The following is a 27555-nucleotide window of genomic DNA, read 5'->3' as shown; positions in this document are numbered from 1 at the left end:
TCATACTCACCATTGCGGTGACAGGTAGTCCTTGAGCAGATTTCAGCAAGCCATTAAAAGACTCTGAGCTGTTTGTTGTGAGCATGCCCCATCTTTTGAGAGGACTGACTAACATCCATATTTGGTACCACTGGCGAGTTTTGAGAATAGTTCCTATAAAGATTTGAAAACTGGTTATTTACCAATTCATATAACAAACACGTGCTACTACACATAATAATATGAAAAATCCATATTTACCAATTTTCATTGTAATCTTGATTAAATTGCTGGCTTAGATTTTCCAGCGGCACTTGACCACTCAAAATGTCTCCATAAGAACTAAAGTCCCCATAAGTGTTACCATGAATAGGTTGGACTTGAGGGACTTCTTCTCGAGGTATCTTTTCAATATACATCTCAAGAACATTAATGAATACTAAATCACGATATTCTTCCGGCGATCCCAAATAATCACTCAAAGATTCATCATCGTTGATATTGTGCATGCCATAACGCACTACACCGTTTGATATTGTTTGTGGATATCTGCCAGTTATTGAGATTCCAAACTCAGTGGGTGTAGTTTTCATTCTTTTGTGCATGTAACTGACAAGTGTTTCATAATTTAAAGTTGTTGGAAATTTAACATGGGCTTTTGGTTTGATACTATAACGAATGGAGTAATTGTCCTCGACGATATCTCCATCCCAAAATAGTGAAACCTTAACAGTTGAAGCATTTTGAGACATTTTTTCTATGAAGTTTGATTTTTTTTTTTGAATGACTTGTAAGATTTAGACTATTGAAGTTGATGAAGTTGATGAGTTTTTCACTCGTCAAGCCTTCAAGTTAAATAGACCACTCAAAATTGTAATGCGTGGTGTGTTGTCAAATCAACACTTAGATTGCGCATTAAAATGGTGTGCAATACAAGTCGTGTTAAAACGGTCAAATAATGCAGCAATGTATTGTCAAATCAAGGTTTTATGTGTCATAGATTCCTGAAATTGTCATTCGTGGTGTTACATTGCGCATTAAAATGGTGCGCAATACAAGTCGTGTTAAAACGGTCAAATAATGCAATAACGTATTGTCAAATCAAGGCTTTATGTGTCATAGATTCCTGAAATTGTCATGCGTGGTGTGTTGTCAAATCAATACTTATAGTGCACATTAAAATGATGCGCAATATAAGTCGTGTTAAAACGGTCAAATAATGCAATAACGTATTGTCAAATCAAAGCTTTATGTGTCATAGATTCATGAAATTGTCATGTGTGGTGTGTTGTCAAATCAATGCTTACAGTGCGCATTAAAATGGTGCGCAATACAAGTCGTGTTAAAACGGTCAAATAATGCATTGTCAAATCAAGGTGAAGGGGAAGGGAGGCATTTCGCGCACAGTTTATGTGCGTGAAAGGTTAATTCAGACATGCGTGCAAGGCCAAAGCTGATTTTTGAGTCTTGGTCCTTTAACGCACGAATTTCGTGCGTGAAAGGCAGAAGGTGCAATTTTTCAGTTTGGTCCTTTCACGCACGAAATTCATGCGTGAAAACTACTGTCTTTTTTTTTGTACTAGTTTGATTCAATTTTTTTTTTGTACTACTTAAGTCGCGAATTCATTGAATTGCACAATTGAAAGCTTAGAATATTATTGAATTCTTTAGTAGTGTCCTTTGAGAAGCATATTATACAAAAATAGTTATCTATCCGCTTGTCTAATTTTCCTTATTAGTCTATTTCAGAAAAATAATCACTTTTCATACCCAAAAATCAACGTTACATATTTAAGATCACAAAATTTAAATGACATTTTGATACAGTATATATTTTTTAATTAATCACAAGGTTTAAAACTCTTCTTCGTTTTTTTAAACCCTGTGCCAAATTAAATTAAAACAAACAAATCATAACGTAGGGAATATATGGTAATCGTAGATGATCCTATTGTCTTGTCCATTAATATTGCAAAATTTTTAACTTTATGTGAACTTGTTAATGTTGCTAATGTCACATAGGACTTCGTGTCATGGCAAAATGACATAACAAGGAAAGTGAAATTCCTCGTAGACTAAACTATTCTCAAAGTCGATTCCACATCGCCGTCGGTGGGTTTACGTCTGCTTTTTTATGCCTTTGTGAAAAAGTCAAGCACCCACCTTTGAATCTAACGCAAAGCCAATCAGCAAATCCGACGTCGTTTTCCCCAAGAATAAAATATTTCATGCATTTTCACAGAGAAAATGAAAAAAATGGTTCCTTAGGTTTGAGAGTAGGTTCTAAATAGTCTCTTAAATATGCACTCAATAATTTTGGTCCTTTAAGTTTATCAAGAATTAACACTTTTAATCTCGGTCAAATATTTATCAATCCTGTCTGTTAGATTTGAGGAAAACTATGAAAAAAAAAAAAAAATAGCAGGAACTCACATTTCGAGGTATATTTTGTAATTTTTGCTATGTTTGATTTATTTCTAGAGGCTAGTGTAGCTTTTTGAGGTGAAAGCCTTTTATTTTAGTTTATTTTATATATCTTCTTAGTGGCTAGTGCAATTTCTATGTTTTTATACTTTAGAATTTGATGAGATTTTCTTGATGTTTATGGTTAATTCTTTATTTTTCATTATTTATGTCAAATTTAACGAGCATAAGTTTTTTTTCCCCGCCCCCAATAGCTCCTTTTTTGGCTCCCTTAATGACTTGAACCGACACGTGAAGATTCCTTACTATCTGAGCAACTCTCTCTCATAGCAAACATAAATTGTTAAATATTTATCGGAGACCAAATGTTAACTTTAGGCAAACTCAAAGTATCAAAATGTTAAGTGCATACTCAAATGACCCTTTTTGTCATTTTTCTCCATTTTCACAATCCATCACGGCTCATACACCGAAAACCAACACAAACAAATCAATTCAACCATACAGAAAAACACATTTCCCATTTCGAGATCGAATGTGATAGTACAAAATAAAATCATAAAGCGTAGCAGGTCTTATAATGGACGGTGTGTCAATTAAAGTAGCATATAAAAATCTAAAACAGGAAGTAGAATTAGCAAACATCGATGATGAATCATCTCATAGGTTAGAGATCCGTAGTGATTCATCATCATCATCACCGCCTAGGGTTTCCAATGGAGAAATTCAACCTCAACCGCAGCCGCCTATACGTAACAGTTTGCTGACATTGATTCTAAGTTGCACAGTTGCTGCTGGTGTTCAGTTTGGATGGGCTTTGCAACTCTCTCTCCTCACTCCTTACATTCAGGTCAATACACGATCCGTTTTGTATAATTCTGTTTTTACTCAACTTTATCATGTTAATTTTACTTGTTTACCCTTATGTTTCGATTACTAGTAATAGTGTTTGAATTAAGTTTATGATGTTAATTTCACTTGTTTACCGTTTTGATTTGATTTGTTTGGCCGGATATGGAGTTAGATATTAATGTATGTATTTATACTAGTAATAATAGTGGAAGAAAACATTGGAATGTTCGTTTAGTTGAGGTTACATAATATCAAAATTAAGAATTTAGATTAGATATTTAAATTGAAGTTTAAGATGTTAATTTTACTTGTTTGCCGTTATGTTTTGATTTGTTTGGCTGGATGTGGAGTTAGAGATTAATTTATGTATTTAGACCTAAGTTGCTCAGACTATTCAAAAATGCTGCCGCACCCGTGTCGGATCCTCCAAGAATACACTACTTTTGGAGGATCCGGTCGATATTTTTGAAGAGTCCGAGTAACAGAGATTTAGACTAGTTATGGTGAAAGATAATATTGGAGTGATGACTGGAATGTTCCTTTAGTAGAGGTTACATTATATCGAAGTTAGGAATTTAGATTAGTGAATTAAAAGCGAAGTACTGAAAGTTGTATAAAAATGGGAGGAGTGTCATTAATATTTCATACTGGCATAACGAGTTCGAGCAACATAGCTGGCAGCAAGGTAGCGCTGCAAGGAGTGTATTTTACCACAGCATTGACAAGTTTCTGCCTAGAGTCTTGCCACTCAGCCGAGGGACGATTAAGTGGGAAACACTTACTGCTTCAGCGACTAGAATCTGGTTTGAAAATTTCCAAAACAAAACTTCAGGAAAAATTACTTGATTTGTATAACAATAGAAATGATGTTGTGTAAATTGAACTTTTAATGTCTTGTGGTTCACATGAACTATCTACTAAATTTTGCTTGCAATTTTCTATTGGTGGTTAGTAATGCAGAAACTGTCTCCATGATTAACCTTTGTTGTTAGTAATGGACTAAAGGTTCTTGTATACATAAATAATTATTGACGTGTATAAAAGCAGGAAATAAGAACTAATACCAAAAAAAATAAAAGAGTTAATATTGTGACCTGTAGTCAAGCACTTTGGGTTTCCTGGAGAACATGATACTTGGGATCTTTAGAATCGAGGACATCTAAAAACAAATTCATTTTGCAAAAGCTTCCAGCTCCTAAAATTGAAAAGCTATTTGGAAAGAGAACATTGTTTGCACATGCTGGAGAGTTGACAAGACCATCAAAAGAATCTGGAGGATGATCTCAGCAGCAATCTTTTGGAGTATTTGGAAAGAGAGAAACTACAGATGTTTTGATGGAATATCAACTTCCATAAGTATCATTAAGGCTAGATGTTTAGTTACTCTTTTCAGCTGGCACTTTTTCTCCCCTGTAAACAGTGTGGATAGTTTTTTGGATTTCGTTAGCTCCCTAACTCTAGCACAGTAGGGTCTTAGGGGATATCTTTTTGGATTTTTTGATTGGTTTACAGGTTTTTGCTCAGCTAGCTTCATGTTAATTCTTGTTTGAAGCAGCTTTATGCTTAGTTGTAACCTCTGCATCTTCTTGATGCCATTCTAATACATTTTAATTACTTCACCAAAAAAAAAAAAAGAGAACATTGTTTGCACATCTTAGTGTCCATTTGAACCTGGAGATGAACTTACAAAAAGACGTTAGATAGCGGTTGCTCTCTTCTCAATATATCAATTGGAAGCTATTTAGAATAGTTGAGTGGGTTCCAGTTTTTTTTTTTTTTTTTCATAACTGAGAAATTCCCGATGCTAGTGGTGCACGGTTTGAAACGGATGGATAATGGGCAATCCTCTATTCTTCTCCACTTAAATACCAAACTTATGTATGCAGCTGGTTCGAATCCTTTGATATGCACCTAACCAACACATCATGTGCTGTGTTCTTACCGCTAGACAAAGCCCTTGGGGATTGAGTGGGTCCCAGCTTCTAATAGTTTCCTGTAATGAGTACTTTTCATGGGCAACGGTAAGTGCTCATGAAGAAAAGACAACATTGGTGAGAAAGCAATAAAGAGCGATCACGTAGCTGCTTTTTGATCCACACTATATGGTAAAATTTTTAATAATTAGATTATATGGTATATTTATGTTGTTTCTGTACACATTTACTTTATATGCAAGAAGTCCACAACAACATACCCAGTGTAATCCCACAATTGGGGTCTGGGAGGTTGGTGTTTACTCAGCCTTACCGCTACCTTGTGAAGGTAGAGGGGCTTATCAATGAGGCAAAACTCCCTCATACAACCATATTGGTTAGTATATGGTATATTTGTGTTGTTTCTGGTGCACATATGGATGTATGACAACCGTATGTGTCGTACATCCAGAATTTCCATGATCAGAGTGGTTTATCATATAAACCTCCTTTCTCTTTTTGGTAAAAAGTTGTACACCCGAGACCAATTTCTTTCTGTACCAAAATTTGACTATTATAAAGGGAATAATTTTAGTCAGTAAAAATTCACACAAAATGTTTCAGCAAATAGCATTCTTTAATAGCTTAATGGCTTTTATATACAGCTGGCAGTTGATATCTTCCCCTTTGGGAGTTAATACTTAGGTTTTAAGAAAATAAGAGAAATAGAAAGCAACATCATGTTCATGTCGTTACAGCTTGGTCATAGCAAAAATTCTTAGAAGGTTCGAATTTTCCACAGTAATCTCTTAATACAATTATTGATCCAGCGCAAAAATGGTCTTTAAAATCTATAGCTGTTTTCTGCTAGCCTCGAGCAATAAGTTCGTATAATTTTATAACTTTTCAGTGGCTGCAGGTTTTATTTTTGCCTATTTCTAGTTGAGTTTCTTCTTTGCCTATAATTCTTCTTTTCTATGTTTTGCAGACACTTGGCATAGAGCATGCCTTCTCTTCTTTTATTTGGCTTTGCGGTCCTATTACTGGTCTTGTGGTAAGTGCCGCAATTAACTTCACTTTGAATACGTGGAGTTTTATTGCAGATTAAAAATGTCCAGCTAAAGTGATGAATGGCAGTAATTAGAATAGAGAGGTGTGAAAACAGCTCTACTGAGATAATATACTGAAAATATAAGATTGGGATAACCTTTGCCTGCAGAGCCAATTACATAAAAGCTACAACTTTTTGAAATTCTGTGGACTCATTAAACAAAAATTGTTAAGACTTCAGCCCATGTACTTAACGTTGCAGATATGGCTTGCTGAACTATAACTTTTTCTTTTCTTTTGGAGCTCTGCAAAATTTGTTAGCTGTTCCTTGCATTAGAACTTTCTATCCTTTGATAAGTAAAATGAGGTCTCCAGATATATGGTACACACAAAGAGACTCACATATTGGAGAAGTATTTGCTGGAGCTTCATCGATTATTCAACTTAGAAGCTCGTCTTCCTGGATATTCTTTCAGGTACAACCTTGTGTAGGTATATGGAGTGATAAATGTCATTCAAAATATGGCAGAAGAAGGCCTTTCATTTTTGTTGGAGCTGTCATGATCTCTATTGCTGTAAGCATTTAGCAATTATGTTTATCCTATACTGAATTTTTTTGTTCCAGTTAAATCGGCTGAACTAAATCTTGTTATTTAGGTGATAATTATCGGGTTTTCTGCAGACATAGGATACTTATTGGGGGACACGAAAGAGCATTGCAGGTTTTTTCTTCCTCTTGTTCCTGTAATTTGGCATTATCTGAATACGCTGTGAAGTCTTTGATTAATGTGTGAAAATACAGCACTTTCAAAGGCACTCGAGCAAGAGCAGCCATTGTGTTCGTTGTTGGGTTTTGGATGCTCGATCTTGCTAATAATACTGTGCAGGTTAGCTTCTGAAAGTTTACTACTATTCTAGCGGTGTAGATGATTCTAGTAGATGTTACTATAATCGTTTTATGTTGGCAGGGTCCAGCTCGAGCTCTTTTGGCAGATTTGTCAGGTAAAAGTTCTGTTAGATGGAAGGAAGAATTGTTTCTTCAATTAGTTGATACAGTTGTCCTTTTGTTGCAATTTATTGAGATGTCTTGGTGACTTGGTTGTAGGTCCTGATCAAAGAAATACTGCAAACGCTGTGTTCTGCTCCTGGATGGCTGTTGGAAACATTCTTGGATTTTCTGCTGGAGCCAGTGGAGGTTGGCACAGGTTGGTTGTTCATTGCATATCTGAAGTGACATGGTGATGCTATATGTATGTGCTTATTTAAAAAGATAGGTCCCCATCCTGCTTGAACAATAACACCTGTTCAGCATTCTTCTGAAGGGTCATTCCTTTGAATTTGTTGCGCTATTAGTAGCAAAAATGTCTTCTCAACTAGATTTGGTTTAAACATTGCATGCTTAAGCTAGTATTTGACAAAACTTTGTATCTGGACAGATGGTTTCCCTTTTTGACAAATAGAGCTTGTTGTGAGCCTTGTGGAAATCTCAAAGCAGCGTTCTTAGTTGCAGTGGTGAGTTTACTGTCCTTGATAGAGCCCTTGTCTAGATATAGTAATTTCTAATTTCGAATCTTGAATATATGAGATCATCTATTTTAATTAGACATGTTTTTTCTACCTTGTTTATTATAGATATACATTGATAAAAATTGTTGCCAACAAAACACAAAAGGATGTTTTTGGATCTATTTGTCATATCCTGCATCCTTAGTAAAGATTTGCCTCGAGCATCTTATGTGAATAATGTCTTAAAATATTAATCATGTCCTCTTATGCATCTTGTCTCTTGCTAATGTACCTCATTTTTTTTTAAAATCAACTACTCGCTGATGTACTATTGTTTATCATTGGCTTCTGAAATTAGATAAGAGTACAAAGACAATATTAACATCTCAATCCGGAGCTAGTTAGGGTTGGTTAGAGGCAACAAGATAATCCCAAAAGATTCAAGCACATATGGAAAAACCAACAACCCTCAAGAACAACAACACCAACAACATACCCAGTGTAATCCCATGAGTGGGGTTTGGGGAGGTTAGGATGTACGCAGACCTTACCCCTACCTTTGTGGGGTAGGGAGGCTGTTTCCAGTAGACCTTACCCCTACATAGATAGAAAAACCAACAACCCTCAAGAACAACCCATGAAATCTATAAGATAAACATAAAGGATAAGGAATCCTTGATCCATATGAACTAGGATCAACACAAAAACAAGCAATCGGTAGCTTGAAACTTTGCTAACTCTAAATAGGGAACGTGCCAAACAAAGTGGAATAGAGGGAGGTGTTTTGACTGTGAAGAACTAGTTCTACGCTTAAGTTTGAACTTATTAAAAATGAAATCTTCTATGGTGTTGTTACTGGCGTGATCTAGTACCCATTGTTCATTCTATGTCAATCAAAGTGCTTTCTGGATTGTGAACAGGTCTTTCTGACTCTATGCACGTTGGTAACTCTCTACTTTGCCAAAGAAGTCCCACTGTCACCCAAGCAAACTAATCGCTTATCAGATTCTGCTCCTCTTTTGGATAGTCCTCAGAATACTGGCTTTGACCTTTCTCAATCAAAAAGGGAGTTACAGTCTGTAAATAATGTAGCAAATAATGAATCTGGGATGGGTCGTGTAGCAGATAATGGTCCAAAGAATGAAGACCAGAGACCTGAGCAGGATCAAGGTGATAGCTTCGCCGATAGCCCTGGAGCAGTTTTGGTCAATCTGCTGACCAGCTTACGGCATTTGCCTCCCGCAATGCATTCGGTTCTCATTGTCATGGCTCTGACTTGGGTGAGTAACTGATTTTCTGATTTATGCTTTTAAGTAGCTGTACAAATTGCATTTTGCTGTATTCTATGAATTTTATTCTTTATGTTTCTTGTGATCTCTCCACTGCAGCTATTTATCCATCTTTCTGTTCTTTCACTCAGTTGTCCTGGTTTCCATTTTTCCTTTTTGACACGGATTGGATGGGGAGAGAAGTCTATCATGGGGACCCGAAAGGAGAAGCAGCTGAAGTAACAGCATATAACCGAGGTGTCAGAGAAGGTGCATTTGGTTTGCTATTGAATTCTGTAAGAACTCACAATTGAGAATCACCAGTTATCCTTTATTTAGATCTAATAAAAGGTGTTTTGCAGCTTAACTAGAATTAATTATCAGTTGAGAGCTTATTTATGTCTCTCTCATGACTGCCCCACTGTCTTTAACGTCTTATATTATTGTGATGAATCTCCCTGAGCAGGTTGTTCTTGGCATTAGCTCCTTTCTTATTGAGCCAATGTGCAAGTGGATTGGTTCGAGACTTGTGTGGGCGGTGAGCAACCTCATTGTATTTGCCTGCATGGCCTGCACCGCTATCATTAGTGTGGTTTCTATCAGTGAACATTCTCAAGGAGTCCAACATGTGATTGGCGCTACTCGATCGACTCAAATTGCTGCTTTGGTTGTTTTCTCGCTTCTTGGCATTCCTCTTGCTGTAAGTTTTCTAATTACTCCGTATGTTTTTGTACCTGTTAGCTGCTCATCTAGTAGATGTGATTTTTATTTCTGTGGATATTGATACTTTTGGATGATAGTTCATCTTTTCATGCACTTTGCTTTAAATGCCTGCAGGTAACTTACAGTGTCCCTTTCTCCATCACAGCAGAGTTGACAGCTGATGCTGGTGGTGGTCAAGGTATTTCTTCGATCAATTAAAATTTTATGATGTCTTGCTCGATGAGGCGATTAATTGAAACTGGCTCACTTTTTTTGCAGGGTTGGCAATAGGAGTTTTGAATCTTGCAATAGTTGTACCTCAGGTAATTTTCTCTTTATATCTAATTATTGCTATATGTCTTCATTGTTTATGTGCAATGGAAGTGTGAAAATGGGCGGTTGAGCTGAATTTAGGCAGCTGAGTTAATAAATGAGCGGGCCATTAACTCGCCCAAAGGTTGCTTGGGCTAAGATAGGTTGGGTCAAGATTGGCTAAACAATTGATTTTAGCCCAACCTACTACTCTTACCAAGTTTTAGTTTCTTTGTTAGTTTTCGTATAATTTGTTTAGTTACCAAATATAACTAATAAAACTTTTCCTTGTTATCGCTCTCTATTTAACATTTCGAACAAAAAAAGAAGAATATATTTGACAAGGTTTCTTATGGGTTAATTTGGGCTACATACTCCGCCCATGTTAATGATGGGTTGAATCAGCCCGTCAAAATGAGGCGAGTTGATAAATGGACAGGTTATTAACCTGCCTAAACTTGGATGGTCATGTTTTCAGGGGCTAATTTTGCCACCCCTATTTTTCAATAATAATATCTTGCTATTAGTTTTATTCAATGCCATGACGTTATCAAGTTACCCTCTGGTTTTTTTCATTTGCATGAGGTTTGACATATTTTTCTATTTACTTAGATGGTTGTTTCGCTCGGTGCCGGTCCATGGGATGCTTTATTTGGTGGAGGGAACATACCTGCATTTGTGTTAGCATCTTTATCTGCACTTGCTGCTGGGATTTTTGCAATGCTCAGACTACCAAATTTATCAAGTAATTCTTACAAATCAACTGGCTTCCACTTTGGTTGAGTAAATTCACTCGTTATACACATTACATCTAGTGCATGTTACTGAACCAACAAAAAGATAGTATAGTTTAGTTGTCATAGATATCTGATATTTAACACTATTCAATTCATTTTTCCCCAATTTTTGACGTTCTTGTATAATGTAAATTGTCATCTGTAATGAGGAAGGAATGTTAATTCGTCTATGTGAAAAGAGGGTATGTGAATAACTAGATATGTCGTCGCAAATCAGTTTTTATACCATTTTATCTCTGTCTAAAGGAATTATTCAAGTCAGTACTCTTAGATGTATTAGGGACTAGGCCAAGCCGATACGGTACACCATAGTGGCCGAAAGTAACCCCATTTGATAGTGCCTTTGTGGGGAGGAGTCTATAGGTGTAGTGTGGTGCTTAGGCCTACCCATCCTATTTGTTTCATGATTTATGGGTCTTCAAAGGACATACTGTCATGCTCCCTGCGACTAAATGTCGTGGAATATTATAGTTACTCAAATTTTAGTGACATGAAAGAGATATTGTGAATATCTGACAATTCCTTCTTTCTCCCTGGCTAGAGTTATCTATTTTGTTACACCTCAAGTTATGGTTCCTCAAGTTTTATGTTATTTAAAAAAAAAATATATATATGCGAAACACTTGGCCGATTATGGTTCCTCAAGGTTTACTAATCCATGTATTACTAAAACAAACATAACTCTAATCAGCTACTAAACGATCCCTAAGTGATATATATGTTTCTTTTTTCTTAGAGCTTGGTGGTCGCGCATAAACTGCACTAGTAGTTAACAGAAGTTCAATGTAATAAGCAACTACTCCTATAGTCCTTTTATATTGTAGCCACATGTTGAATTCTGTAAATGGAGTCTTTTGGCAAAAAGACGCTTTAGTGGATCAATTGGATGCAAATTTGAATTAGTTGAATCAAATTATAAATAACTTCGGACAAGGAATGGTTAAACTATTAAAAGGGGACGGTTGCAGCCAAACTAGCACAAGTCCCAATGGCCGTATATATTCTGCTTCCTCCGTTCATTTTTACTTATCTAGTATAATAAAACAGATATCTGCTTTTACTTATCTAGTTTGAAAAATCAAGAAATAATTACCATTTCATTCCTATTTTACCTTTTAATTAGTTATTGGGTTGAAAATTTTAAAGAATTATTGTGGTTGCACTACTTTTAATGTATATTTGATTGATTTCATTATTTAGACGATTTATAATAACTGGGAGTGATATAGTAAAATTATCATTTTATTTATTACTCCTTAAGAGGTGTGTCAAGTCAAACATAGACAAGTAAAACTGGACGGACGGAGTACTTCAAGAATGGGTTAAATTTACCCCCTACACTGTTTGAGTCACGCAACTTTATCCTTCATTAAACTTTGAGATCTTATATTTCTAGTATTAGAAAAAAGTCTCATATTTGCTCTTGGCCCCTAATGGAACTCCAACTTGAGAATTATTTTAAACCATCGACAAAAGTTCAGGGGCATATTTGAATTTTTATTTTCAAAAATATGAACACCTGGAGTTCACCCATGTAGAAGGAGCTTTACTAATGACAAAGGAAAATACGAGATAATTTGCTTATGAAAAGAATATAAAATGGACCAAAGTGTAACAAAGTAAAAATTAAACAATTTCGAATAATAATGCATAAAAAGTTTGAACCTTTTCCGATTCTACATTTCTACTTTAGCCTCGTACCGTGCTACAGCATTTTGCTAGTTTTTCTAAGAAATAATTGTACTCTAAATTAAAAAGCAGTACTCAGATATTGAATGTCTATCTATTTGAAAGACAAACCAATCAACATCAGTATACAGGAAAATGGTGGTATACTCTTTAGTCAGTCGATCGGCAAATGATTAGATTTAGGCACTGTATATCGCAAAAGATAATTTAAAGACTATAAAATTGAAATATCAAATTTTCATTTCAGGCAAGTTTTCTACACGACACAACATGCGTAGTTTACGAATTTGCCATATTAGACACAATATCGTAATTTTTATATCCAGTTTCCAAAGGTTGTAAATAATAATAAATCCAATGAAAATCTTAAATTAACTAATTAGTGTTTCACAAAACAATGCACACTTGATTCGTTTCTTTACTAGTACAGGGAGTAGCTAGTAATTAAGTATAGGCGGCAAAGTTGTGAAAAATAGATAAATTGTAAGTGTTTACCAAAGAAAATTGTAACAACAATTATAGCATTTAAGCGTAAATAGCTTTTAACACTATCAGAGAATTTTAGTGTGTGATAACAAGTTAGTCATCATTTTTATTGTATTACCAATTAATTATTATGAAGAGATTTACCTACAATTATTAATGAGTGACGTGATTGTGTCAATATTTTTCTTTTACGGCATTAGTGCATAGAATATAGAATTTAAACTTATAGATATATACTTACGTGTTTTGCACGAAAGAGGTCATATCCTAATATAGTAATGCCATATGAAAGTTAAGATTTGACACAAAACAAGATGGGTAAAAAAAAAAAAAATATCTAACAATAAAGAACTTCTGCACAGGTGACTGTACTTAGGTCGGGAAAGAAGAGTAATAAAATAAAATATAAGTTTGGGAAAGGGTAGAAAAATCAAATCAAGAATCACACACCTTACAGTATATATATTGATTGGGATCTAGCTAGCTGTACATTCAGATAAAACTTTTGTATTGTTGTTTTCTTATCATATGAACACTAGATTTGTTTACCTAATACTAACATGATAGTAATAGACCAGCAAGCATGTGACAAATCTGCATGGAAAACCCTGGAGGATAATCTTCTTCTATTTTTCTTTTTAGTTTAAGTTTTATGCAGTACTGATGAATGACGATATAATAAAAAATTATCTACACAATCATATGTAATTCAGTAATTATAAGTAAATCTCTTGATAAGTATCAATTAATAATTAATTTAGTAAAATTCTAGGAGGATTCAAAATTTAAAGTTTATGGATTCCTAAAGCGACCTAAAATTAATATAAAATTTAATAACTGAGTTCATAATTAAATATTTAATAAAAAATTTAATACTTATACAAGATAATGAGCAAAAACTATTGGATTGACGTGACGTACCTTTCATGCTAACATCCACTCCCGGTAAAAATAGTATTCCCTTCGTCCAAATTTGTTTGAAGGTTGACCAGTTTGGGCAGTGACGGAGCTAGAAATTTTTTCAAGGGTGTTCGAATTCATATAATCTATATATTAAGAGTGTTCAATGTGTAATATATGTCTGTAATACGTAATAATTGACATGTCAAATAGCTCTTTCTTTGACTACAATTTTCTCCAACTCTTTTCATATATTGTGAATTATTAATTATGCAGACTTATAATAATTTTTATATAGTTTTCATATGTAAATTTTATTATAAAATACACGAAGAATCTATGTTTAAAATTAATTCAAAAAAAAAGTTATTTGACTCCCTAAACTGGTCAACCTTCAAACAAATTGGGATTGGGACGCAGGGAGTAATAAACCTACTATTACATGTGAGAATTCACTTGTAATGTAAAATATCTTTGTACAATTAATATATATAACTTTAAAAAAATTATATAGAGTACTTAATTAGAGGAAAGTTCGAGGAAGATCAAGTTAGCAATTCGTGAATTCTTTTATGGGATCATGTGAAGAAAGGATAGATTATCTTTGTCATCATGGCTGGATAATTTGGCATTTTATTACACTTCTGAATGTTGCAATATTTATTTCTCAGATTAAGAAACAATATGTAAGTGGAAATATTTAAGAATATTTGGTTAAATAAGAGCCTATGAAGTGGCTACTTGGTGGATTCTGAAACTGAAAACGCATTATTTATTTCAGTAAGCTGTACATGTTGGATTGTATTAAATTATTAATATTGGAATAATATCAGAATCCAAGCCTTGTTGTGGATATGTTGGATTATAATTATAAGGTAACGTGTGCTGGCCATTAACATGGAATTATTGAGATTAATTAACTCCTAATCGCTGTAATGCTTTTCCTTGTGTCAACGGTTTGTTTAGAAGTACTCCCTCCGTCCCATAATAAGTGTCATCTTAACTAAAAAATACATATTAAGAAATCAATAATGCAATGTAAAGTTTACAAAATTACCCCTATATTACTTTTACCTTTTTAGTAGAGCATGCACAAGAAGTAAACCTTTTGACATTGGGAATTCAACAATACCAAATTACTATGCGGCTTTTTCAATCATCATTTAGATGTTACTTTATTGTCTAAGGGTAGAATTGAAAAAAAAACTAGTCAATTTATGTCTTAGTTTTCTAAGGTGACACTTATTATGGGACAAAAAAATTGGCTAAGGTGACACTTATTATGGGACGGAGAGAATAGACTCTTTCTGCAAGAAAAAAAAGATTTAAGTACTCTCTGCGTTCACTTTTACTTATCCAGTATTTTAAAAATATATCTTCATTTTTACTTGTCACTTTTAAATTATCAAGAGAAGATAAAAAAAAATCTATTTTATCCATAGTATTAACTACTTATTTCAAGTCCATTAAAACTATGCACCAATTAATATGAATATCATGATAAATTATATTCTTTATGTCTTATTTCTTAAGAAATATACAAAGTATATAATAAACAAGTAAAAGTGAACGGAAGGAGTAATTAATCAAGGTGCAGCCTATAAGTATTTGCAAACAAAAGCTGATGGAACAGACATTTGGATCTAACTTCGAGGTTGCTTCTGGAAAGTGGTTACAGCACACTTTATGAAAAATAATCAATGGGGCATAGCTAATCATAGACTTTTTTAACATGGATCCCCAAATTTTAGGAGTTAGAGTCGTTTGGTAGAAGGTATAAGCTGGATATCCCAGCATAAATTTTTGTATCATATTTAATAGAAGGTATAAATTTATCTTGGAATAAATTTATATCTTGTACCAAATATGGTACAAAAATTAGTGTTGGGATATCCCAGCTTATACCTTCTTATCCCACTTATACTGAGATTATTTTATACCATCTTTTAGATGGTATAAAATAATCTCAATAGATGAGATAAATTAATCCCGGGATTATAATCCCAGGATAATTTCGACTATCTACCAAACGACCCCTAAAAGTTATAAACAGTCATGCCATTTTTTTATACTAATAATACTCACTCCTTCTCAAATTATCTATTGTGATTTTTAAAAAATAATTGGCTCAAATTATTTGTCATTTTAGAAATGTAAGACAAAATTAATTCTTTTTTCTTCATTTCACTCTTAGTAGTATTGTTTATGAAGATAATAAACACCTCAATGATGAGGTGATGTTATAATTGTTCAAATACTAATTAATGAAGGATAAAATAGTTAAACATTCCTCCTAATTAATATTTCTTAAGGGGTTTAAAGAGAATGACGACAGATATCTTAAGATTGGAGAGAGTATAATTTATCCCATTATAATAGGTCAACCTAATTGATAAATTTTGTATATATTTGCATGAGTAGATATGTCATCTATTTCACTATTAAAACAAATAAGAATTAATTATGAAAAATTTATTGCTAATCTATCGCTACATAGTTTCTAGCTAAATATTTGAGACAATTTTTGTCAACCGATTATTTTCTTTTTAGTGTTTTATTTTGATCATTTCTTTTTCTAGCTAAATGAAATGGACTAGAGAGTATTCCAATAAAGTTAAAAATCATCTTCAAATCTCTATATATATGATTTATCCCATAATTTCCAATCCAACGAGTTACAAACACATGATAGAAACAGAATTGGAGTCAACACTCAAAATTTTCAAGCAGGTGAAAGTGATATTGAAAGAGAGAGAATGATGGGAAAAAGCGATGTGCATGTGATCAAAATATACGGTCAAGTAATTATTAAGGAATAAAAAAAGGTCCAGGTGACTCATAGTAGTACAATCAAATTTTGAATTTAAAAAAACTTTGAGAAAAGAAAAAAAGAGAGGCTTCTGTTGGATGCTAGGGAGTGGGTGACAGTAGGTCACATGTTTCTTTACTTTCTTGACATATATCTATCTATCAAAACCAAAAGGACTATAAAGATAGCGTTATAAACCCGTTATAAACCCCATCATGGAAAGGAAAGGAAATGAAATGAAAGGAAAGGAAAAGGAGGACGTATCCAAAAACTAATGTGGTACACATTACACACAAGAATCTTAAGGATCTTAGGATTAGAAAAATAATTTTGATATTATTTTATTCGTTTTTGGCGTGCATTTTATTTTCGGTATAAGCGATACTGGTAACATTTTATAAAGTTGTTTTAATATTATTTTAGATCAAATTTAATAGGGAATAACTTAAACCAAGATGATCGTTCAACGGGGGTATCTAGTTAAAATGTCAAAATAACTTAATTTCATCTTTTTAATTCTTATTTATTTCAAAGAATAATGGTAAATTTGTAAATTCTTATATTATAAAACTTTATATACCTTTTATCAATGCAATGAACCACGTATTTAAAATATATATATATATATATATATATATATATATATATATGTCTTCTTGTTCGAAAAATGCACAATAGAGAAGGAGGCTAGTCGGCTCATGATGAAGTTGTAGCAAACAAAGAAGATCCAGAATGATTCATCACCTATCCTATCAAGATGTTCATTAATTGAAATACTTGATTATAGATTTTTTATGCTCATGTAACAACCAACAATATCTGCATTATAATTCTAGCATAATTTTGTCCAAGAACCAAGGGTTTTCATATACTTCCTCCATTTCAATTTATGTGAACCCATTTTGATTTTGCACGGAGTTTAAGAAAGTAGAGAAGACTTTTAAACTTGTGGTGTTAAATAAGTCACATATATTAACTGCGGCTATAAATCATTGCATAAAGTAAATTGTTTTCAAATATAGAAAGAAGTCATTCTTTTTTGCACGAACTTATAAAAAAATAGGTTCACGTAAATTGAAACAGAGGGAGTATGTATTTCTTTTCTATATTTTGTTTGTTTGTTTGATTGATTATTTATACTATATAGTATCTGTGATTGATATTTGGTACCATACCCCTTTCGTTGTCACTTGTCAGCACAAGTTTGCTAACGTCCCCTTCACGAGAATGACCATTTCCAACTCTCCTTGTTTTCTTCTACTCTTCCATCTGTTTGTCTCCTTCTTCCCCTTGATATGTGTGCTTTGATTCTCTGTTTTCAATTTTCACCCCTTTTTGCCATTGGTTAATTTTAGCACAAACTATGAGAGACAATGGTAAAAAGTTCAAAAAACTTTGGACATTTATGTGCAATAATACCAGAATAACATGACTCAAAATCAAGAAAATAGGTCATAGACAATGGTAATTGATTAAGATTACCACAGGTGGTGATGGATAGTAAATATTCCTCCTCCCTTAACCACGTGTTTGGATTTGAGTCACGGAAATCTTGTCACCTTTGATAAGAAACGTTTTACCATTCAAAAGTGAAATTTTTAGGAAAGAATTTGAATTAATCAGGCTCTAAACCGAATACTGAAAAGTGAAAACCGAATGAAAAGAATACTAGCAATTAAGAAGATATATAGAAGTAGAAGTTAGAAAACAAGAACACTTAATATTTCTATTGATATAATCTGACAATAAGTAAGGGTAATGTAAATAAGGGAAAAAAGACACGTCTTTAATATTATTTTCTCCATAAAGATCCTTAAGTACTTGAAATGTACTTGGTAACTTTATACAAATGCCTAATACACCACAAAACAAATAGAGTAACTTTCTTTCTTCTCTCAACTCAAAAGAAATATGGTGATATGATAAATTTAAAATCGTCCTTCATCTCAGCAACTTTTTTGAAAGTAACTTTTTGGTCCCTTTTGCTCTTTCTTTCTCAAAAAAAAGTCAATTAAAATGTTGGTTCTCTAGCCATGGCCAAAAACTTGTTTGATCATCAATGCCACAAAACATGTTGGATAGGCTTTCTTCTTTGACAGTATTAGTATTTTGATCCATTAATTTGAGATCTGGTCTTGATGAAGATGAATTGATGTGGAAGAGTTGATGAGGCAACACCCCATTGTTATTATTATTATTAGGCCTGATCATTGAAGGTGGAAATAAAGGTCTGCTAGAAATTGGATGATGATGATTGGATAATGGGCTGTCAATGGCTGGTGTTCTTGAAATGTCTAGCTTTATTTCTGAGCTATTTTCACTTCTATTGCTGCATGATCCTTCTGTTTCCTTGTTCAAATTGATTGATTCTGTTGGCTGCTCGCTATTCTTTAGTGCCATGATCTGCTCACATTTATAAAAAAGAGTATAAGTTCTAAACATTCATAATGGCGAAATTAAAATTTTCATTTAAACACTTATATAAAGGACGTTCATTGACCACCCTTCACTGTATGTGACTGCACCACTGGAGACTGATAGAGTGATAGTGTAACAAAAATTCACATAATCAAATTACTTATAAGATTATTATAAGTAAACCTCTATTATAAGTATTTGATTAGTAACGAGATAAGAATGATATCTTACCTACTATAAAAGGTTAAATTATGTGGTATATAACTTAAATTCTTAAAGAGAAACCATTTTAACTAGTACACTGGCCTAATAATTACACTAGTACTAGTATAGTAGATTAGGATTAACAAAAGGAAAAAGGGGGTTAATAATGATGATATGTGTGATTGGAGGTACTACAATAGTCCTACTGGCCATTCTAGGTAGCTAGTAATGATCAAGATTTGTCTCCTCTTTTTCAGAGCTTTCTTTTGGTACACTTTAAATTCATCATGAGATCAAGTCAATCAATCTAAAGAGAAACATCGGAAGAAAATTCTTTGTTGAAAATCATGCACCATATATCATGAAAAGGTCCAATATTTCACCAAAATAGCAAATTCTTCTTGAATTTTAACAACCAAAAAGGAAGAAAAAACACTTTTTTTGTTCAAGTATCAAACTTTTCCATATTGCTTCTACACCTACAAGCTTTTGACATACATAAATTGCAACGTTATTTTATTTCCTACATAGAAGAATTAAAAAAGTTTAATTAATTAGTTGCATACCTCTGCATGAAGCTTTTGGTTCTGAGTTTGTAGAGCATCATTTTCAGCTTTGATAGCATCAAATTGTCTCTTAAGAACTTCATAATCTTTCTCCAATTGCTTTGTCTTCCATCTTGCTCTTCTATTTTGGAACCAAATTGCAATTTGCCTTGGTTGCAAGCCAAGAGCTCTTGCTAGTTGCATTTTCCTCTCAGGTTCAAGTTTGTTTCCCAACTCAAAATTCTTCTCAAGAGTTTTTACTTGTTCCATGTTAAGTCTCCTCTTCTTCTCCCCTGCTTGTGATCCATCATCAGACAAATCATCTTCTCCATGATTTTCCTCACAATTATTATTTGCCTCCATCCCAGAAAATGACATGGATCTTTTTCCCAAAAATGAAGCAATACCTACACACACACAAAAAAAATAAAATGTAAGACAACATATTCTGGAAGTTGACCAAAAAAAAAAAAAAAAACGAGTAGCTGAAGTTGAAATTGTGTTTGAACATTATTTCACTTGAAAAAAAAAAGTGAAGTTTTGTGAGTAAAAACGGTACTCAAAACAGTTTTTCAGCATTCACTTAGAAGAAATATTACTCAAAACAGCTTGTCAACTTGGAATCCTCTATTTCAAGTTGAAGTTGAAAATAATAAACAAAATTGTAAAACAAATATTGATTTGCAAATAATATTTCAACATTTTCCATAAGTATGTTCAAACACCTACCTAGAGGAAAAGTTTAAGGCAATTAAAGAAAGAAAAAGAGAAGAAATTAAACCATGGAAGTCTTGAGGTGAGCATGAAGGAAGAATGGGATTGAGAGAAGTTGAAGGTTGATGTTCATCTTCATGATGAGGAGTTTGTAGCATGAAATTTGTTGGGAAGAAAGCCATCTCATTAGTGCAAGTCATAACCTATAAATCTTTTGCCCACAAGTCCAAATATCTATGATTATGATTCATGCTTGAGAGAGGAGCAAAGTAGAGAAAATGAGATATCAAATTCTCTTCAAGAAATGAGGAAAATGTTAAGTATGAAATACTAGTAGGAGTATATCTCTTTTAGTGTAAGAGAGAGAAAGAAAGAGAGGGATTTGGAAAAAGTAAATAAGGAAGTGTTAGTTTAGGAGGAGATGCATTCTATTCTTCTGATGAAGGGATGGCTTATATACCTTATCAACTTCAAGGGAACTTTTTTCCCCCCCTATTTTATCTTGTTTTGGTTTATTGTATGTATGCATGGTAGATAGAATGTGTTGGATGTTTCTTAATAGTGGAGTAGTTTTTTTTTTTTTTTTTTACCAAATAATTACTCAAGTTATTGATTTTTTCACTTATTTGTTACCAAATAATTACTCAAGTTAACTTTCCACTATATAGGTCTTGGTATTTTCTCTCGTTACGTTCATCCTTTAAAAAAAAAAAAAATGTCTGTTAAGTGGCAAAAGTGGGCAGTGTGTATCTTTCTCTAATGACAGTTGCCCTTGACGAATTTAAATCAGGAGGGCAACTGACTATTTTGCTAAAGGGGAGAAAATGGGGTTCATATTTTATGGTTTTAGGGGCATAGTGGGTGGCTTAGAGAAAATAAATCATAGTTTAGAAGTTTCAGATAGAGGGTATGTTCTTAATTAAGTGCTTCAAGAAAAGACCTTTGCATGTAGTAGTGTATGCTGCTGCTTTAGTTTTGTCAAGAAGATGTTGCTTAAGGTAAAAGAAAAATGAATTGCCTACATATTTTGGTCATCAAGTTTATAAGTTGTTACATAGCTATTTTACACCCTCAAATTAAGCTCATGTATATTAATAAGTAAATAATGTTTCATATTAAATATGATATGATAACTTAAAAAATTCGATAAATTACTACAAAATTCAAAATGCCGTTGAAAATTCGCTTGTCGAAAAAGTTTCGTCGAACTTTCCAAATTTCCATCGAAAATTCTGAATTTTCAACAAATTTTTTATAAAAACGTCCGTTGGAATTTCGTATTTTTAAGTAATGATAATAACTTGTTATAACTGGTTAAATTAAAAAATTTACATTATGAACCTATATGAGGTAAATTATTTGGTATTCTTATTTTCTTGGGAGCACATAGCCACATATTTATTTTCTTTAGTTTCTTCTATTTTATTTTTTTTTTGATGGGGGGGGGGGGGGGTGGGTAAAAGAGAGAGAAGGGGGAGGAATCTGGGATGGGTCCTAGAGAGGGGGCAGGGTTTGCCACCTAACCTACCAACAGCTATCGTGCATTAATTAGGACTATGGCCTTTCCCATCCATTATCCTTTTCTCTTTCACAATCAAAATTTCATCAACTTATAGCCTATGGGAATTAGGCCTTATGATTTGTGAATTTGAGAGATATATGAAGGAAAAAAAAAAAACAGTTAGGACAAGGAAGAATATATAGAGGAAAGGTGCACAAAACAAGCAATAGCCCAAAGTACTCTTCTTTATTTAATTTCAAATATACATATAAACCCTACCATGGTTTGTTCCTTTTTTGTTTTTGTACCCCCTCCAAGTGTCCATCACTATCTTCACTTCCAAAACCCCTTCAAAATTTTGAAATGTCTTTATCTTGAGACATGTCCTTTCCCTTCCGCGCTTTCCTCTCTCCTTCCTTCCTTCTTCCTCAAAAGTGACTAAAGGCAATTTCGAGATAAAAATATAACGGCGAGAATATGAATGCGTCAAATTTCTAAAGGAGAGCAAAGTTAGATGTTCTAGCAAAGTACTGACAAATTTTAATTTTTTTTCCTTTTTATTATAATATGGTATTCACTACTCACAATCACGACTAATTTAAATTCGTGTCGTGTAACGTTCATTAAAGAAAAAATCGCTTGCTGATAGAAGTTTCTTAATTTATCAGAGCTCGAACCCTACACTTCTGATTAAGAATGAGGAAATCTCATTCATCCGATCACCACTCTTTCATGATTTTCTCCCCTTTTTATTTCTCCGTTAATAGTCCAATCAAAATAAATACATAAATTAAATTAAACCACCATACTGGTGCTTGGTTAAAAATTTTAAACAAATAGGTTTTGCAACAAAAAACAATGCAGAGTTTATTTTCAACCAAATGCCGAGAAATAACAATTTTTGCAACAAAAAAGAGAAAGAGAATACTACTCTTTTCTTGAATGATTTTTTTTTTTTTTTTTTTTTTTTTGCACAAAACTCCACGAATTCTAAATGCAATTCTTGGGGGGACTCGCACATTTACATGGTTTTCCTAGTCTTGGAAGATAAACGCAAGTATAATGACATGTGAACTAAACCTATCTATTTGAACCAATACCTAAACTCAAGAACCCTAAAGATTGACCCTAAAGATTCGCAATATACTCGTATTGGAATTTTCAACATTTACATTGTTGATTGAACATATATAGAACATTCACGATGATAGAAATTTTGATTACATAGATATCATGTGGTATGAGACTACATGGAAAAATTGTCATAACCAAAAATAGAAAGATTAGGACAAAAGATTCCATGTCTTGTAAAATTATAGAACAAGCTAGGGGTTCCACGCATGAGCTAGGTTACACAATAGTGTAAGCATAAGTAAATTATTGATGACCTTACAATACTTAAAGTGGTTAATTGATGTGTACATTTGCCATTGAAACTAATTAGGGTGGAGGTTGTAGGTCTCCATCATCACCACACGACATTTTATTTGCCTAATGTTTTCACACTTCAACCTATTTTTCTTGTTTGAATGTAAAATCCATTTGCCTTCTTTGAAAAATTCTTCACCTTTCACATTTCTATTCTTTCTCTACCTTAAATTTCCGTTTTCTTAAAATTACCATTGTTTAATTAGGGATATGTTTCAGTTGAGGCATAATTAAGCAAATCATAATTTGTTCTCTCTAACAACTTAAGCATATTTATATGACATGGTTACCACTACTTGAAAAACATGTTTCCCGATCGACAATCGGCCGGTAAAAATAACACCTCGATTAGTTTTTGCAAAAAAAAAAAAAAAAAAAGAATTCTTTTAAATAAATTGATGGAATTCAATTGACTTTTTAGCGCCAAAATTGTGGAATTAAATAGAAAAATTGTTCGAGTTTATTTTGCCGGATTTTTTTTTTTTACAAGCCAACCAACATGATCGATTTATTATTTAAAATAATTTAAAAAATTCAAAAAAATAACTGAGTAAGTCAGTCTTTTGGTCAACTTGTATAAAAAATCTATCGAATTACAAACTGACACGGTGTAATTTTTTTGTTTTGTTTTGTTTTTTTAAATAAACGAGTCAGCCAGTCATTAATTTAGCAAGAAAAATACGCTTGAAGAGTAAAATTAATAAATAAATTGAAACTCTTAAAGTGTCCATTGTCTGGTGGTAGGATAGTATCCTGGCACAGTAAATATCTCTGTTCAATCCTTGGATGATGCATTTTTATAATTGTCTAATATAAGAATTGGTCGGTAATTCTCCGAAACCGGCCGATTTGCCAATTAACCGATTAAGACGGTCGGTAATGAAACCAATGCGCTAAGTTTTGGCAACTCCATTTTAGTAGATTTTCTATTGGTAACTCCAAATACATATTGCCTGCCGATTTTCTGGTCGATAATGGACCTATTTTTAGTAGTTCACACACTTTAACATGATATCAGAGCAGATCATAGTATTCGAGTCTCATCGCCACCCATTATCAAAAATAATTTTAATATGATTGGCTCATAAGAATATCAGATGATCTTCATGTGAGGAGACATGGAGGCACAATTAAGCTAACAGAAATGTATTTTCTCTAATCACTTATAAGTTTATAGATGAAATGGTAATACACTTCTTAGGGGAAGGTAGTGGGCTCATGAATAGAAAATGGAAGGAAAAAGGTTGAATCTGAAACCTATATACCTGGTGCAACCTGCAGCGTGACGACGTTGTAATTAAGTGCCCGTCGGCAACAGAGGGGGTTCGATTTTCGTTATACGCAATGTGGCAAGGAAAACTGATTCAATGAGATATGCCTACATTAATTAGTAGTCACTAATATACAACTTAATCTCCATTTTGAAATATTAATTTTTCATTAATTCTAAGGTATTTAGATACTCAAACCTAGAAGATATATAACAGACATGGGACAGAGGACCCATAGGAAATTGAATAATTAATATTCGAATACAGCAAAGGGTGTCCCTTCCTCTGTGCCAAAATTGGCCACAAACACATGCTGCCAGAAATTAGTTGTTGATTTAACGATTCGACCATTTCCATCAGTCTATCAAATTGATTGAATCAAACATCTATTTGATTTCAGGTGTAATTTCCATATTTCAAATAGGGCCATCATCGATGAATAGTATATTTATTATTCTTGTGGTACTTTTTTCTCTTAGTAATACATCCGATTAACTTGATATACTTTACACTAATTCCTTTTTACCATCTACAAGATAATTTTATTTGATTCCTTCAATAATAGAAATGGCCCATAGCTCGATCTGACTCATTCTTTTATATTTTTTGTCCGCTTCTTTTTGATAAATGGAAGGGTCGTGGGGAGCTATATGTATGGGATTCCTTTTGCTTTTGTGGTATTTATTTTTCCTAAAAAGTTATTTATTTTATATTGAAAAGTAAGTATTTAAGTATATATTTATATGCATGTCAACCGTATCTTTATGATGAGGTTATCATTGGCTGCCCTAAAAATTCATCAATGGGGGACTGGTGTATCTATAGAGTTAGTCCTTTTATTTCAAGTTCAATGTGTCTAGATAATTTCAATTCTTAAAAGAAAAAGTGAAAATATGTGATATCATATAGTACTTAAAGAAAGTTAAATAAACTCGAGCATTTTGGTCTTTGTTGCCCTTCCACGATTAGTGTATATCCTTTTTTAAAAAAGAAGAGTAAACAGTAGTGCTTTATTCTCTCTTTGATATCACACAACCTCCAGTTTTTAAATTAGATTATTAGTAGTGTACCATGTAAAAAGAAACCATGGTTTGAAAACATGGTTTCAAACTATGTTTGGACATGCAATTTAGATATTTTAAGTTATATTTTCTCTTATAGACATAAAAACTCCACAAATTATGAAAATTATCAAAACATTCTCAATTCTTGTATAATCTTACCAAATCAGCAAGTCATAGTTCATAACAAAATTAGTACACTACTAGAAGACCTTTCTAAAAAATACAACATCAATTAATCAAACTTTAGTTCAATAAAAATGAAAATTTAACATGAATAGTAATGTAACTACTCTTTAATATAATCCTCCCACATAAATTAAAGGTCGGTAGACATGAATAAAGGTTGGTGAAAGTTAATAATATTGGTAAATGATTGATGGGGGTAATTGTTAAAAATATCTACCAACTGCCCTTTTTTCACAAAATATAAACTTATGGGTTAAATTTTATATCTAAAAAAGTTGAAACTATTAGTGAAAACGCATGTCCAAACGCTAATTTGGGGTCATGATTTCAAACCATGATTTGAAAACGCATGACCAAATGCCTACCAAAGTAGACGAAGGAAAGTACTTAAACTATATGTTAATTTCTATAATTTATGCCTTCTATCGGCGATTTTGTTTCTTAACCAATTAATAGATGTTTATACACCTATATTACAGTAAATTGATCTTGCTATATACGTTTTCACACTCTATCAAATCGATGAGTGGATACATTAAGTGATTAAGATGCAAAACCAAGTCACTTTTACTTGCATTCAATAATATACGCAAGATATAATTTTGCGCAAACGACTTAGTGCCTGTTTGGATGGGCTTATGCCTATAAGCTGTTATAAGCTAAAAAAAATAAGTTGGGGTAGTCTAACTTATTTTTTTTGGCTTATAAGTTGTTTTCAGCTTATAAGCTACTTTAGATAAGCTAAGTCAAATGAGCCCAATTATTTTTTTGAGCCTATTTTAAGCATAAAATGACTTTAAGCTGACCAGCCAAACACTCAAAAAAGTTGAAAATAGCTTATAAGCAACTTATAAGTCAATCCAAACGGGCTCTTATTGTACAATTCATCTTATAAGTGAATTTAGGTCTGAAACTCTGGTAATTAATTTTAAAACTTACTTCTTGTTCCAAATTGATATTCACTTTATATTAATCTTACTCTTGTCTTCCTATATACGCATAATTATCTACAAAATTTACTTACATTCACATATAAAAAACTTTTTAATAAAGCAGTCAAGATAAAACCTCTTATTAATTAATCTAATGATGAATATATATATATATAGTAGAACTGCTATCTGAATTAAATGACGGGGATTGTGAAATGTTGAGGGTGTTGGGGACATTGTCCTATACAAATTTTATTACTTCATCCGTCACAATTTATGTAATACTTTTTGTTTCCCGAGATTCAAACTGCATGGGCTTTGACAAATATTTTAAGAAGTATTTTTTCATCAAATTGATATGAGAAAAGTTGCAACTTATAGTACTTTTCATGTAGTTTTATAAATTTTAATCTTAAAATATTTAGTTAATCTAATCCAATTTAGCTTCAAAATTTAGTTAAATTGACTCTAAAAAAACGAAAAGTATCACATAAAGTTGGACGGAGAGAGTAATATTTTAGTTGTTTGTTATACTATTTATTTTAAGGCCCCGTTTGGACATAGTTTCAAACCATGTTTGGATATACAATTTGAATATTTTAAGT

At 32.8% G+C, this 27555-nt stretch overlaps 2 protein-coding genes across 3 annotated transcripts; one reads left to right on the top strand and one right to left on the bottom strand.

Annotated features, from left to right (window-relative positions):
* The first annotated feature begins 2782 nt into the window (after positions 1 to 2782).
* LOC132641532 (sucrose transport protein SUC3) lies at positions 2783 to 11002 on the top strand. 2 transcript variants are annotated; one of them, XM_060358567.1, is made up of 14 exons: positions 2783 to 3253; positions 6157 to 6222; positions 6695 to 6793; positions 6876 to 6940; positions 7021 to 7105; positions 7187 to 7220; positions 7324 to 7423; positions 7655 to 7730; positions 8645 to 9004; positions 9145 to 9288; positions 9459 to 9692; positions 9830 to 9893; positions 9974 to 10017; positions 10619 to 11002. In XM_060358567.1, the coding sequence occupies exons 1-14, from the start codon at positions 2984 to 2986 to the stop codon at positions 10787 to 10789; spliced, it is 1812 nt and encodes a 603-aa protein (XP_060214550.1). In that variant the 5' UTR covers positions 2783 to 2983; the 3' UTR covers positions 10790 to 11002. The 2 variants fall into 2 exon arrangements, with proteins under 2 accessions (XP_060214550.1, XP_060214551.1); XM_060358568.1 differs by having other exon boundaries at positions 3183 to 3253; positions 6901 to 6940.
* Positions 11003 to 18452: 7450 nt separating this feature from the next.
* Positions 18453 to 21006, bottom strand: LOC132641531 (homeobox-leucine zipper protein ATHB-13-like). The gene is made up of 3 exons (XM_060358566.1): positions 20636 to 21006; positions 19876 to 20261; positions 18453 to 19090 (listed from the first exon to the last, which is right to left on the bottom strand). The coding sequence occupies exons 1-3, from the start codon at positions 20766 to 20768 to the stop codon at positions 18695 to 18697; spliced, it is 915 nt and encodes a 304-aa protein (XP_060214549.1). The 5' UTR covers positions 20769 to 21006; the 3' UTR covers positions 18453 to 18694.
* Between the last annotated feature and the right edge of the window lie 6549 nt (positions 21007 to 27555).

This window comes from Lycium barbarum, chromosome 5 (assembly GCF_019175385.1).
Source record: "Lycium barbarum isolate Lr01 chromosome 5, ASM1917538v2, whole genome shotgun sequence".
Classification (NCBI taxonomy): domain Eukaryota; kingdom Viridiplantae; phylum Streptophyta; class Magnoliopsida; order Solanales; family Solanaceae; genus Lycium; species Lycium barbarum.
The sequence above is the reverse complement of the archived record's forward strand: the minus strand, read 5'-3'. Positions and strand labels throughout refer to the sequence as shown.

Bases quoted from the DNA above. Each gene is read 5' to 3' on its own strand.
- LOC132641532 (XM_060358567.1), top strand. From the start codon at position 2,984: ATGGACGGTGTGTCAATTAAAGTAGCATATAAAAATCTAAAACAGGAA. The intron at 7,731-8,644 runs GTGAGTTTACTG...GATTGTGAACAG, and splicing joins CAGCGTTCTTAGTTGCAGTG to GTCTTTCTGACTCTATGCAC. The intron at 9,005-9,144 runs GTGAGTAACTGA...TCTTTCACTCAG, and splicing joins TTGTCATGGCTCTGACTTGG to TTGTCCTGGTTTCCATTTTT.
- LOC132641531 (XM_060358566.1), bottom strand. From the start codon at position 20,768: ATGACTTGCACTAATGAGATGGCTTTCTTCCCAACAAATTTCATGCTA. The intron at 20,262-20,635 runs GTTTAATTTCTT...GTGTGTGTGTAG, and splicing joins CTCACCTCAAGACTTCCATG to GTATTGCTTCATTTTTGGGA. The intron at 19,091-19,875 runs GTATGCAACTAA...AAATGTGAGCAG, and splicing joins ACCAAAAGCTTCATGCAGAG to ATCATGGCACTAAAGAATAG.